Source organism: Octopus sinensis, linkage group LG3 (genome assembly GCF_006345805.1).
Source record: "Octopus sinensis linkage group LG3, ASM634580v1, whole genome shotgun sequence".
Taxonomy (NCBI): domain Eukaryota; kingdom Metazoa; phylum Mollusca; class Cephalopoda; order Octopoda; family Octopodidae; genus Octopus; species Octopus sinensis.
In genome coordinates, this window is record NC_042999.1 from 36,109,880 (window position 1) to 36,125,429 (window position 15,550).

Here is a 15,550-nt window from a genome sequence, read left to right on the forward strand (position 1 = left end):
ATAACAAGTGTTTGAAAGTCAAAGAGCGCACCCACTTTCTGCTCACAAACAAAGATGACTATGAATGCACATATACAGGCATATACAGGTTTATTTTCATTTAATGATGACAAGTACATTTCTGAAATAAAAATATAAACCTTGCTTTTCTCTCTCTCTCTCTCTCTTACACATTTTAACACTTCTACACTATACACCATGGAGTTCAGTTATCTTTCAAGATATCTGAATATATTTAGATTCGAAACATTTCTTGATTTTAAGGAATCTTTAATTTATATCAGAAGTAATTAGTTGTCCATATACTCTCTCTCACACACAATGTTTTTATGTTGAGTTATATATTAAAACAATATAACATTACACAGAAAAATTACCCAACACCTTTTAGTAGAGTAAATGTTTATTAAATCTTTACAAGAGGAGGGATGGCCATGACTTCATAGCTTCAGCCTGCTAGCCCCCATCAGACTGTATTGTGTGTGTGTGTGTGTGTGTTTGTGTTTGTATATTTTACATCAATTTTTTTCCAAGCTAGCATGGGCAAGACAAATATAAATGCAGTACTGTTTGTATAGCTTGATGCCCTTCCTGTGACTAACCCTTACCTATTTTTCAAGCAACAGAAATCCATACCACCCTCCGTTCCCCATCTATGAAGGCACAAAGTAGGAGCCAATTCATTGGCAGGGAAATATCAACAAACATCACTGTTCGTAGCTCTCTGTGACTTTTCATTGCAAAGTGCAAACCATAAAAATTCCCACATACACACCATGCACACATACATTTACTGCTTCCAGTCATTGGACTGCTGCTGGATTACAGCAGCAACACTACCTTTCCACTAACAACTTTAAATAACAGATGCATTGTGTCTACTACCTAGTTTAAGTCCTGAGATGCTACATACATAGACAAACTTAAAGCAAAGTACCAACCTACTATTAGTGCTGCTCTATCGCCTTCCAGTTGTCACATCCCAGATGTTTTGCAAGGTCAAGGATAGGAGACCATCATCATCGTTATCATCATTTAACATCTGTTTTCTATGTTGCCATGGGTTGGACAACTTGACAGGAGCTGGCAAGCCAGAAGACTGCACCAGGCTTCACTTCGCACGGTCTTTATGACTGGATGCCCTTCCTAATGCCATGAGGACAATTAGATGCAACCAAACTATTGGATGCTGTCATACACAAGTGGTCATAATGTAATTTCTCACATGGTTGTTGCTTTTAAATGATACCACTCCACTGTTGGGTGGACAGCAAAATTACCCCTGAATAGCCCATCCAGGATTACCCATTTACAGCTAAGTGGACTGGAGCAATGTGAAATGAAGTGTTTTGTCCAACACAATGCACTGATAGACTACAAACTGAAACCACAATCTTGTGATTATGAGTACAAGAGTACAACACCCTAACCACTAAGCCATGCACCTACACACCATACTAAATAGGTACCCAAAACAACTTGTGAAAGCATGATACATACTTGATTCTGAGTGATGACTACATAAATATAAACAACTAATATAGTCAAGATCATTTCAGAATCTGCACCAAGCAACTGTAGATCAGTGGTTCCTAAATGTTGTGCCGCAGAATCACGTATGTATCATGCTTTCACAAGTTGTTTTAGGTACCTATGTAGTCATGGTGTAGGTGCGCTAGTGCACCACAAGAGGAATTGAAGTGCACTGCAGATTTTTCCAAAAAATAATTTAAAGCTTTAGAAAAAATTCATAACAATGTTTGAGCTTCTTGTAAAGCATGTTATTCCTAATTTTGTTATAAGGTATAATTAATAAAATAAGGTGAGCAAAGGTTTTCTCACATTTTTTTTTCTTTAAAATTTTTCACTTCAAAATATTCTCTTAATCTTCATAAGTTTTACCAGTAATTTTTGGTTTGATCTTCAGTCTACTACAAAATCTATACGACTAAAAACCCACTGTGGTAAAGAATAATACCTACTATGGTAGATATTATTCTTTACAGTGATTTTTCATTTTTATAAAAATTCACACTAGGTGAACAACTGATAGCTGCAACAGTACATCTTATTTTTTTTCTCTCTAGCCCATAGAACAATAACTGCAGTTGACAGTAGCTATAAATTGGAACTAACATTGCAATTCCTTTTTAATTATTTACTATTATTTTTTTTTCAAAGAACATTAATAGTTTATAATTCCTTCAGGACAAGATATTCAATATATTAAATATAGATTCTCCAACTCCCATCATGATATCATGTCTCAAAGGAGGACAACTCTTCACTGGTATTTACAATCTTCCACCACGTATATCTGATTTAACTGCTGGCTGTTTATATTAGTAACCCAGCATAATCACTATATTAATTATCATTCATCAGACAATTTTGAAAGTATATCCTTCAGTGGGAAGTGATATAATAGTCACTGATACATATTAAGCTGGTGGTATTGTATGAACTAAAGACTGAATTCAAACCTGTTATTATCACAGACCAAATGTATTGTTACAAAGATATATTTATTCAATGTGTGAAAACCTTAACTATCCTTTCACACACTTAGTCTTTAATAATTTACAGTGATTTTTAGAGTTGTTTGGCAGAATATGTAAAAAGAATATTCAGGTATAGGGAACAGTATATTGTCTGTTATTTCAATGTCATTGTTATACAACCTACCAAGTGTTTGCCTCCATGTTTAGGCCTAAGATCTACTTATACCTCAACAAACCATTTTTCATATCAATAGTTGTATTTTGTATTTGAATCAAGTCTATTTCCTAGTTGGCCTTCTCTAAGCACACCTCATAAGATAGCAGCCAATCAAATTAAATGTTTGATCATGGTAGAATTAGGAAGTTAAACTACTGGTCACACTAACTTTCTCTTACAATCATTTTATAGCAAGCAACCGTAAGTGAAGCCAGATTTTTCTTTTTGCTTTACTTTGCTCCAACTGACTTAAAAGAAAAATAGGCCCCACTTCTAATTTGTGGTCAAGTGGTCACCAATTACAAAGTCAACTATGAAATCAGTTCCCAGAATGTTAAGCAAATGTAAAAAATTTGTAAAAATCACAGCATGGAATTGTAAAAAGACATCAATGAAAACATTTATGCAAAACAAATTTTGAGAACAGGTCATTTTTACTTTCAAATGCTGATTCTGAATGATTAACCCTTTGGCATTTAGATCGGCCACATCCAGCCCAAATATTTTGTTTTAAGATCAAACTGATCAGATCCAGCCTTTCACACCAATCCAACAACATCTTTCAAGAATAAATAACAGCATCATGGAAATCTTGAAGCTATGTGGTAAAGCATTATTAATTCAAAACAATGTGAATAAATAAGCATCACATTTAACAGAAAAATCTGAATGCTAAAGAGCTAAAGAAAATTTCTTCGCCTTTAGTCGTTGTCCAATGCTAAGTCAGCTCTGATCAAAAGTATTACAGCCACAACCCTCTATACCTTTTTACTATCAAGGACGTCTTTTATTTAAATAAGTTTTCCCACGGGCCCCCAGGATATTGAAAGGTCCGTCAACTTAACATGCTGATGGATCCCCAGTACTACCTTTGTGGACCACAGGTTGGGAATCACTGCTCTATATCATTGTTTACCAGAGACTATTCTGTCTGATGTGTCTTTCCATTTTTGAACATTATAATGTTAATTTGAAGGTGACTTGGATTTCAGTTGCAGTTGTGGATAGGGAAGTTGTTTTTTTTTTGCATTTATGGACAGCATCTAGCCTGTGTGTTAAACATTAAATAAAATGCTTATCAAGACTTTCTTCCCAGTCTAATACTGAGAGACATAATAGGAAAATGTGAGACTAAATATTATACAAAGTGTAAGGAGAGAAGGCCAGTCCTAGCAGCAGAAGAGCTCAGAAACTGAGGAAATTAGACCCGAGGCATGAATTACTGTGACAAAGACAGCTATGAGATTACAGCAATGAAAATGAATGGCATGAATTGTGCAAAAAGAAATATCTCTTGGCTGAGACTGGTTGAATATTAGGAGCAATGCTGCTACCTTTAATCTAATGTGGTTAAATCTAATTTTAAAAAAGAAACCAAAACTATTGTCAGATTGACACAACCGAAGAAGCAATTCCTGCAAGTGAAATAAATATCTTCACCAGAAGTATGATGAGGAGTTGATCTATGAATAATGATATTTCAGAGGATTGTAGCAAAAAGTGAAGATATCTGTTGCAAAGCAAAAAAAATGAGATAATAAAGAGATTATAATGCACAGAAAGTACAAATACAACTGTTATATATCTCCCTGCTACACATACATAAGAAATTAAAAATTAAGAATGAAGTTAGACAAGGCTATGTGCTACCCTCTATCCTTTTTAAACTAAGAGAAACAGTATATGACAAGAAATGTCCTATAGAATGGAAATGACTGTAATGAAAACACAATGGTATTTACTTTGAAACAACAATCACTAAAAATAAATATTAAATTCTAGGGAAAGTTAATTGGACAGTGAGCAAAGATAATATACTTGGGATATATATGTATATTCAAAAAAAAAAAAAAGAAAGAAAGAAAAAAAAAAAAAGAAGCAAAAATCAAAAGAAGGATTGAGAAAGCTAGAAAGTAAATTTCAAAAATGTCAAACAAACTAATTTCAAGAAAGATTAATACTGAAACTAGGAAGTCATTATTGAATGTTATTTATAGTCCGCTCCATGGACCTGAAACATGAATATAACAACATTTTTATGAAATACATTACACCTCTTCAAGCTGTGTGCAAACAACTTCTGAGAATATTGTAGGCTAGACACAACGAATGATGAAGTACTAAAAAACAAAAACTATGAAAATTTTAGCAGATACCATCAAAGAGAGAGAAAGCTAAAATATTTTGGACAATCAGAAAAAGTGGTTCACAATGACAGTTAAAAAAAAGCAAAAAGAAAGGAAAAAAAACAGAACCACAAATAATGTTGAATAACAAGAAGAACTGGATAAACTTAAAATACATAAGAGACAAAGATGGCAATTCATGGAGTTCTACCTGCTGAAAGAGAATGATACTTGGATGATACACTTACACCTACAGAAAAAAATAATCTCTCAGATATACAATGGTTGGACAAAACAATGGAAACATCACTTTCCATTTAACTATTTTTTCTATTGGCCATATAACAAATCCAAAACAGTTCAAGTTTGTGTATATGTATTCATATGCATTACACAAGCCTTGTACTTCATGATATAGCCTTCTCTTTTTTGCAACTATTTATATTTAAATGAGTAAAAATGCTGACCAATCTGATTTCCAAAGGACTACTTATAGAGGCATGGTTGGAGCTTCAGTTACTAAAACTGCTAAACTGTTTAATGTTTTGAGAGGTACAGTCTCCAAAATCATGTTGGTATTCCAAAACCAAGGTAAGCATAGTTTTGGTCAGAAGGCAAAGCTCTGGGAGACTGCAAAATAAGGAAATGTCAAAAAACTATCGAACTATAGTATCAAAAGTGGCGTTAAGGCTAAGCTTTGCCAACGTTGTATCAACCAAAAACTGTTTGTTGCAAGCTCCATAAAGCTGGATACCATGAGAAAGCTGCAATTGCTAAACCATTCCTGTTTCCCATCAACATTGGTCAATGGAAAAAATGGAGTTTAGATTGTTATAAGTGGTGAAAGGCTTAATAGAATAATGTCATCATCTCTGATAAACTATCATTCACCCTTTTCAGATCTACAAGACAAGTTTATGTTTAGAGACAACCCAAAGAACCCTTCTATTATTATTATTTTCCCCAGATATGTTTTTGCAGACATTCCCTACATTTATGGAGCACTTTGAAGTGGATGTGAGGAGTTGTTTCCTTGCACCATTGCCACTGAAAGAGCTAAAGCAGATTTTACTTGAACAGTGGCTAAAAATACCCTAAAACTAACTGTTCAGAACCTGACAATTCTTTGACATATTAAAGCTGCAATTCATGCCAAAGGAAGACCACTCTGAAATAATAAAACCTCCATTTAACAAGGTGTTTCCATTATTTTGTCCAACACCAGTACAATTACAAAACACAGTGATACCAAGTCATTATGAAACATAAATGCCAGACAATACTACAATAGTTATTTTCCTTCAACTCACTATATGGCTCCACAATGACAACCTCTTTTCTAAGCAATATAAAAGACCCTCCCAACTTAATATTCTTGATTTTATCAGAATCAGGACAATATTTTCCCAAGATTTATATCAGACAAATATTGCACTGCAGATAAAAACAATGATCATAACAATGACAACAACAACAAGGCAGTGGGATATTATTAGACTTCTAGCTTGATTCATATAGCTAATTAGTATCACACTATTAACTAATAATGCACACACTTTATTAATTTCTTTATAAACTAACACCTCTGATTACTAAGTCAATTTTCTCATTATTCTTGCTTCTAGCACTTCCCAACTGGCCAACTCTATTAAATGCATAATTTGAGAGAGAGAGAGAGAGAGTGTGTGTGTGAAGGTAAACAGTAAGAAGTTAGGGAGTAGGATTCAATCATAAGTTTGTGGGTGATATTTCTGGGCAAAGCTGCACATCATGCCCTTGAGCAAGGTACTTCATTTCACATTGCTCTAGTTTATTCAGCTAAAATGAGTACTAGCCAAGTGGTGCTAGTACAACCCTCTCCTCCAACAATCGTCAAATCTTAGGTTATATAGTTTGCTTGTCTGCACCTAAAACAATTAACAAAAGCATGGCATATACCACCACACATACTAAATTGCAAGCAACAGATATGGTTTATATTGCCATCACCATTATCTCTACATCCAATTTTCCATGCTCACATGGGTCAGGTACAATTTTTGTTGAGCCAAACTTTCTATGGCCAGATGTCCTTCCTGTCCCCAGGCGTCAGCTCTTTCCAAGTAAGGGAGTGTTTGTCCAGGATAGGACTACACAGCCACAGCAGGAAATGTATCAGGACATGAAATGTAAAAGCCGGACTAGATTACTTTATGCGCAACTCCATTGTCTCCCGAGACAAAAAGGATGCCAACCAATATTTCCTTATGACCAGATATGTCTCAAAGAAGAGTGTGAACAAAGGATACTGCCTACATGACAGAGAGAGATTCATTTACAACTATCACCCAATGCCAAGACAAGGAGACACTAACACACATATTACATGATGGACGACTTCTCAATCATAACACCAAAGGTGGACAGGAACAGCTTTACCTCAATCCTACTCGACCATTTCCATTGTGGTTACAACCAGAACATACAGAAAGATAATTAACTATCTGGACCTGCTGGAATTGGCAGCCAAATATCTTCATCATACCACACTATACTGTCTTGGAGAAGCAAAGACATATTAGATAATGCAACACTACAAACAATGATGGGCATAGGTGAAATGTTTTTTGATTACAGTCTATCTGATCAGGGCTGATCTGAGGCAAAACAACACCAACAAGAAGGAACAGGATAGTGGAGAAATAACCTAAATTGCAACCAAAGCACTTCATATTATGAACTATTTGCTATCAGAGTGTGCAGTGAAGTCTACGTCACCTAGGATAAAGTATTGGAACTGTGGATCACAACTATTTTATCACCTATCTACATGCATTAGATCTGACTGAGCAGAGCTGAATGGGGATACACAGCATTAACAACCATACCACATGATATTGGGTTTCACACATAACCATTTATGTGTGGGTGAAAGTGAAAGAAAAGAGAAGAGTTAGGGTGACAGTGAGAAGGATTGGTAGGCCAAGAGAGTAGGGAAGATCAAATTTTCTTTGGTGAAGGGAACCATCAAAGTACTAATCTTATTTTGGAGAACTAAAATGTACCTATAAACAGCACTATACAAGGCAAACACTAAACCCAAGCAAGGGAACAGAATATTGTACAAAGAATATTTATACTGACTTAATGTTTGCATGAATGTCTAGGCATGTGTGAGGTGCATGTGTATATACATATGCTTGCATGTACATACTTGCTCCATTAAGAAGCAAGATTTGAAAGGATTTTAGGAGTGCTTTATTTCCTTTCATAGATTCATAGACCTTCTTCCGTTTCTCAAGTCAAACACCAAACCAAATATATTAAATGGATCTTGATGTAAGAAATGTATCTGAGAAATCTCATGGCAAGAGTTGGAAGACTCTCATTGGAGGATTAAGGACTTTGGGCTTGTAACCATATTTAAACAAAATGGAATAATAATAATAATAAAAAGTTCAGCTTACCTTCGTGGAAATCCATGTGTCGGTTGATATCGGAGTAGGAAAGGAAATCTTTGCCACAAAAGATGCACCTGTACACAGCTCGTCCATCGGGCAGTAGAGTGGGCTTGCAAACCTTTTCTCTGTCAACAGGAGAATTCACAACATGTAACCTGGAAAAGGTATCAAGATATTAGGCCAGAAAAACATTCTACTTCTGGCCTGCAAGAACTGAACAACTTGATACCTAGAGTACGGTGAGCACATGAGAAGAACAGGCAAGTAAGCGAGCAAGCAGTTAGAAAGTTAGAAGCAAAGCTTTGTCAAGAGACCATTTGAAGCACACCAAACTTGAATAACAGCGTGAACAAAACAATATTTTACAAACACTACAAACATAAGTTAATAAGGTGTTTTCATGCCCTATTCATTTGTGAATGTGAGAGAGAGAGAGAGAGAGGGAGAGAGAGAGAGAGAGAGATTGAGCAAGCATGTATTTGAGTATTGGCATATTTACAAGCATGTGTGTGTATGTATGTTATCTCCTTATTTTCATGTCATATACCAGCCTGGTGCTATAATGATGTAATGAGCTACTGCTCTCTATCTCAGAGGGCAGCAGAGACAGGGAACACTTGGTGTTGATGAGGGAAAAGGGAACTATTTCATTTCCGGTAGCTTTCGGAATTTAAAGCTCACTCTTCTTATTTGGAGTAGCAAACAGGTGGGATTCTTAATTTTGTACTTATTTTTTTGTGAGCACCAGACAGGCTCTAGGGCACGAAAATAATATTTTGTTATTTTCCTAAAATACAACAGAAAGTAAGGTTTTTTTTTTTTACAATGGCAAGGGAAAAGTAGTTGCATGGCTGAAGAAAGCGAAAATGGTAATAAAACCACAAAGAGTGCAAGATGCCACAAGTTTTATACCACTTTATCTAGAAAGGGATGCACTGGTTTTGTGCCTAGAGATGAGTAATGAAGCCTAGACACAGGGGAAACCAAAACCAAGAAAGTTGGTGGGAGGGGATGAACTGGCAGGATTTATCGAGAATGGGTTGAAAAGAGTGGTTAAACTAGGTTTCATGACTATCTTTTCTGATCATATTTCAGTAAGGCTGCAGTTGTTGAGACCATGATTGTGAGAAGTTTAATGATTTAATGATTAAGGTTAGGATAGGACATAATGAAGCAGCAAGCTTTGAGAAGTGAGGGACCGAGTGGTGTAAGAAGTCATGTGTGAATGTTCAAGGGACAGTGCTTTTAGATGTTGACCGATCATGTCTGGTCAGGTATCATAAAGAACCCAAGTCTAAATTGTTCAAGCTATTGATGTGAGCAGGCAGGTCATATAGCAAGCTATTATAATCAGAGAAATAATTGAAGGCGTGTGGAGCAATAGTGTCAGTAGTTATTTCATCAGCTGAGTAGATACACTCCTATAATCACTATCTGTTGTGTAAAGTTCTAGTGCGCATGAAGAGCAGGAGCCTTCATTGATACAGGTTGCACAACCACAATAGTGACTCTGAGGCTGATGGGTGGCTAAAGTTGAAGGAGTAGTGTAGTAGCAGTCAATGTAAGAGAGTTAAATGTAGATATACATGTAGAGTTAGCAGTATGTAGAACATAACCGAACGAACAGGTTTTTGTAATTCACTGCACTGTTGATAAAGGTGCATGGCTCAGTGGTTAGAGCATCGGGCTCACAATCATGAGGTAGTGAGTTCAATTCTCAGATCAGGTTGTGTGGTGTGTTCTTGAACAAAACTCTTTATTTTACACAGCTACAGTCCACTCAGCTGTAGATATGAGTTACAACATCACTAGTGCCAAGTTGTATCAACCTTTGCCTTTTCCTTGGATAAAATCAGTGAAGAGGAGAGGTTGGTATACATGGGCAACTGTTGGTCTTCCATAAACAACCTTGTCTGGACTTGGGCCTTGGAGGTTAACTTTCTAGGTGCAATCCCATGGTCATTCATGACCAAAGGATGTTTTAACCCTTTACCTTTTACACTGTTGATATAGAGTGACGTGATCAATGAACATAAGCTAGAGTGTTTGCTACGAGAATATATACCAAAAAATAGGGAGTGTTGAACTACTAAAGTGAGCTCTGGAAAAATAAATGTCTCCTGTAAGATTCAAGATAAAGATTTCTATGCAGAGTTTGATGGCAAGCAATGGGCAGTTGAATGCTCTTGGAGAGGAGAGTGTATGGTATTGTCTCATCTCATCTCATCTTCTTCACCCACTTAATTCTGGAAGGGCCATGTGGACAGAGTCCACAAGCATGCCTTCCATCAGGTCCAGTCAAAAGCAACTATATCCATTTGATCTGGCTGGATCCTCTAGTGAGACCCAGTGAGCTCATGGATGTCATCCAACCAACTTGCTCATGGTCTACCCATGGGTCTCCTGCTAATTGGTTTTACCGGTAAATCTCTCCAGCAATTCTCTTGCCAAGACATTCTTACCACACATCCATAGTATCAGAGATGTGATCTCACAATTTGGAGATGCAGTGGCTCTATCTGGAGCCACTCCATGATCTTTGAATTATGCACTGTAGTATTGAAGAATAAAATTAAATGTTATGAGTGTTCTTTAGAGGAGATGACTTGGGCAAATTCTTTCTGCTCCAGCCCCAGGTTGAGCAAGGTAAGAATTTGGTAGATGGAAATTGAAAGAAGCTTGCCTGTCTATCTATCGCCCCTCTCTTGATGGGTTTTAGCTGAACAAATCAACCCAGAACTTATTTTCTTAAAACCTAGTCCTTATTCTATTGGTCACTTTTGCCAAACCACTAAGTTACAGGGACGTAAACACACCAACATTGGTTGTCAAGCGGTGATGGGATGACAAACACAGACAAAGACAACACACACACACACACATATATATATATATATATATATATATATATATATATATATATATATATATATATATACGATGGGCTTCTTTCAGTTTCCATCCACCAAATCCACTCACAAGGCTTTGTGATCAGCCCAAAGCTATAGCAGAAGACGTTTGCCCAAGGTGCCATGCAGTGGGACTGAACCTGGAACCATATGGTAAGGAAGCAAGCTTCTTGCCACACAACCACACTTGTATGTGTGTGCGAATGTTTAACTACAGTGTTGCACCTACAAACAGTGATCACCACTGTTTTTGACTGGGTTGCAACTGGTTTGCAAATGTTTGTTGGCATTTGCTGTCAACAAATCGTCCACAAGCTTTGTATTTACAGATTCTACTGGAAAAAAAAATCCTTTTTGTTGAAAGCAGTTAAGAGTTAGTGACAGGAGGTACACCTGACCATAAAAATCCTGCTACAACTCCTTAACATATAAACCATTTTAGCATGGAAAAAACAGACACTAAATGCAAGAGATGTGGTGTGCTATTCTTGATTTCAAGATCATATAATTAAAATATGGCACTAATTTATTTACAATGCATACATAGAAATAAAGGAAAAGAAAGAAAGAAAGGCAGTAAGATAGAAGGTAGAATAAAGATTTAAAGCCAAGATTACTATACTGATCAAAACATATTAGAAGAGACAGACATTATTGCAAGACAACGCAGAGACGTAATATAATGTTAATTCAATCAAATAAGTTGAAATGTTTAATGAAACAAATAACAAAAAGTAGCAGCACAACAGCAGAGGAATTCATAAACATAGATAATATAGTTATTGCTGCAATTATGTAAAATAAGCAGCACATTTTTCCAACAGTTTCCTCATGGAAAACTTTCACAAATATACACAACCTCAAACAAATGAATGCTCGTAAATATGCATATACACAAATACACGCTTGCGCAATCTCTCTCTCTCTCTCTCTCTCGGCACAAATGAATGCTTAACATGAAGAAATATATGCTCACACACATACATGCAAGAATAAGTGACTTACATTCAGAAAAGAAAGACACATGACTAACAGGGTTTCAACTTAAAACCCATAAAAAACCGAAGACAACTTCCCATGCCCTACTAAATCAGTGAACACAATAATCAAAATATTTCAGATTTCCAGAATAAGGATACTGCATACATAAGGATACAATATCTTCTACTATAATGGTTGTCAACTTTATTCTATTATATTTTAGTTATAGGGAAGATAGTACCCATGACCTATTACAGGGCCTCTGAGAGAACAGGTATCCTCAAACTGGATACCTGACTCAAATGCTTGCAGCAGAGTGAATTCTGCTAAAGGTACCAATATCCTAATGATGGTGTTAAAGCAAGTGACAGGTTAAGTCTACCAACCAAACATGCCATGGTGGGATTTGAACTAAGAACCAGAACAAATACGGGAAAACATCCAGTCCAACATTTCTACAGTTCTCTTCCACTAATCAACTGCCTTGGATTTGTACTACTTTTTTATGATCCTGAAAAGGATGAAAAAGGATGGAAAGCAAAGCTGATCTCAGCAGAATTTGAGCTGGTAATGCAGAGAATCAGAAGGAATACAGCAGAGCATTCTGTCCTACACTCAAACGACTCTGCCAATTCACTGCCTTTGAAACCAGAACCACGATTAACTTACTTTGGTGATAACATTACAAATAATTATGTAGCAAGGAAATTAGTAAAAAAATTTAAATAGAGAAGGAAGAGCATTCATCAATCACTCTAGTCTCCAAAATATTCAAACTAATTAGCAATACACTATGTAAATCAGTCAAACTGTTGCCTCCTTCAAAATGACTCCACTTTCTGTCTTTAAACAAACCACATTTTCCAGCTTTGGTTTCATGTTGTTAAACAGTTGAGAGAGACAAATCTAAATCTAGATAAGATACCAGTCTTACACAATATCTTCAGAAATTCTGGTACCTACTCCTGATGGAACTCCAGCATATAAACTTAAGTGTTCTGTCTAAATGCCTAGAAAAGTACTTACGATGGATTTAAACTCAAAATCTACAAGCTGATAGTCCTATACTTTATCCATTCAGGTATTCTGCCCCAATCTATATTTATTCACATGACAGGATAAACAGTAAACAGGAATAACTGTGGGAGTATTTTAGAGAAGACAAGTGCCTGGTGAATCAAGTCTCTAACCTGGTTTTCACATATTAAAGAAATCTGATTATCATAAGAATTCACTGATGACTAGGAAGACAAAACTACATACGCAGTCTAAACTTCCTCTTCATGAGGATAAGATACTTTAGCCCTAAATAGTCATTGAACTATCTACAAAATTTCAGTGTGAACTCCATCAAAGTACTGCCCACATATCAGGGTCTGTACTGCTGCTACACATGCAACATCTCAAAGCTATTAAAGCCGACTTGACACAGTCACTTAACTTGTAAGGAATAGAAACCAGGTCTTTTCTAAGTCACGCTTTGCTTTTTTTTTTTTTTGTCTTAAAGGACACATCACTGAGTAACACAGGTTTAGATACACTTGTCTGAAAATAAAATGGGATGGTTACAGCTGAAACATCCTTAATCATAGGTCCACTTGTGCAGGGATGATCTGGGACTAAGCAAACATTCTAAATACCCGTCACCCAACAACTAATTGGCAAAAATATATCCACCAATCTACTACAACTACTATTGCATAAATGATATGTTATTTCTTCACAATTTGCTTTTCTGCTGTTAACAGTTTCTATTTCTCTGACATTTAATCTGACTCTCTTGACTACAGTAAAGGATAAAGACCCCCCCCCCTTCGGTTATGAATGACCATGGAATTGCACCTAGAAAATTAACCTCCAAGGCACAAGTCCAGGCAAGGTTGTTTATGGAAGACCAGCAGTTGTCTATGCATACCAGCCTCCCCTCTCCACGTCACCAATGTTATCCAAGGGAAAGGCAAAGGTTGATACAGCTTGGCACCAGTGATGTTGCAACTCATTTCTACAGCTGAGTGAACTGGTGGAACATGAAATAAAGTGTCTTGCTCAAGAACATAACAAACAGCCCGGCCAAGGAATCAAACTCATGTCATGATTGTGAGCCCAACACTGTAACCACTGAACCATGTGCCTTCATTCTTTTACCCTCCAGGGAAGGGCTGCAAGAGCCAGGTAAATTCCCTAACACCTGTGCTAGCTTGAATAACAACTGTTTTAGGTACAAAGTCAGCAATTGTGTAAGGAGAGGGATTGTTGGTTACATCACCCCTATTACTTGACTGGTGCTTTATCAACCCCAAAAGAATGGAAGACAAAACTGGCTTTCTGTAGGATTTGAACCCAGAACAGAAAAAGTCGAAAGAAATATCAAGAGGTAGGCAATTTGTCTGATACCATAACAATTATGTCAGTCTACTAATACTGACGATAACAATAATTAATCCTTTCTTCTATAGGCACAAGGCCTGAAATGTTTTGGTAGGGAAGGTAGTCAATTACATCAATTGGTACTTTTTTTTTTTATCGGCTAAGAATTCTGCCAGTTTGCCACCTTACTGCTGCTAATAATAATAATGGTTTCAAATTTGTTGGTATGAGGCCATTAATTTCAGGGGAAGAAGTGTGTTGATATCATCGACCCCAGCGCTTGACTGGTACTTATTTTATTGACTCTGAAAGGATGGAAGGTAAAGTCAACCTCAGCTGCATTTGAACTCAGAATGTAAAGACAAAAGACATGTCACCATGTCCGGTGTGCTAACAATAATAAATCGAGGTCTGGAATTTGGAAGAAGGGGGCTAGTCGATCACATCAACCCCAGTGCTCCACTGGAACTTATTTCATTGACCCCTAAAGGATGAAAGGTAAAGTCAACCTTGGCAGAATTTGAGCTCAGAACATAAAGACAGACGAAATGCTGCTAGGCATATTGCCCAGCATGCTAATGATTCTGCCAGCACACCACCTTCCTGTTAATAATAATAATAATAATAATAACAGTAGTAGCAATAGTAGTAGTAGTAGTAGTAGTAGTAGAAGCAGCAGTAGCAGTTACCATAACCACAAATCAATTAAATCAATTCCTGTACTTGACTAATAAACCCAGGAAAGGTTACAGGCATAATAATAGTAATAATTTTATTTATTTCCATAACAGAGATAACCAAAAAGAAAGAGACGTCAAAAAAATTGAAACGCTTCCTAAAAAGAGATTACTACTAATTGATGTCTCCTTACATTTTGTTTTTACTTTAGATTTACAGGCGTTGTCTCCCCTGATTTCAGTTCAGATTTTATTTATTTATTTATTTATATTCAATGCTAATAGAATATTAACTCCAGTAGTTGTTCAGCCCTAGTACAACTGTGGCCATC

General features: G+C 36.4%; 1 protein-coding gene across 7 annotated transcripts in view; it reads right to left on the reverse strand.

The window, feature by feature from the left end:
* Positions 1-15,550, reverse strand: part of LOC115209715 (zinc finger protein 236) — a 217,776-nt gene that overhangs the window by 11,746 nt on the left and 190,480 nt on the right. For 5 of the 7 annotated variants that reach the window (XM_029778209.2, XM_029778206.2, XM_036500927.1 and 2 more), the window contains one exon: positions 8,291-8,439. In XM_029778209.2, coding sequence (XP_029634069.1) covers positions 8,291-8,439 — 149 coding nt within the window. The remainder of the gene's footprint in view (positions 1-8,290; positions 8,440-15,550) is intronic. The other 2 variants (XM_029778210.2, XM_029778208.2) reach the window with 1 other exon arrangement.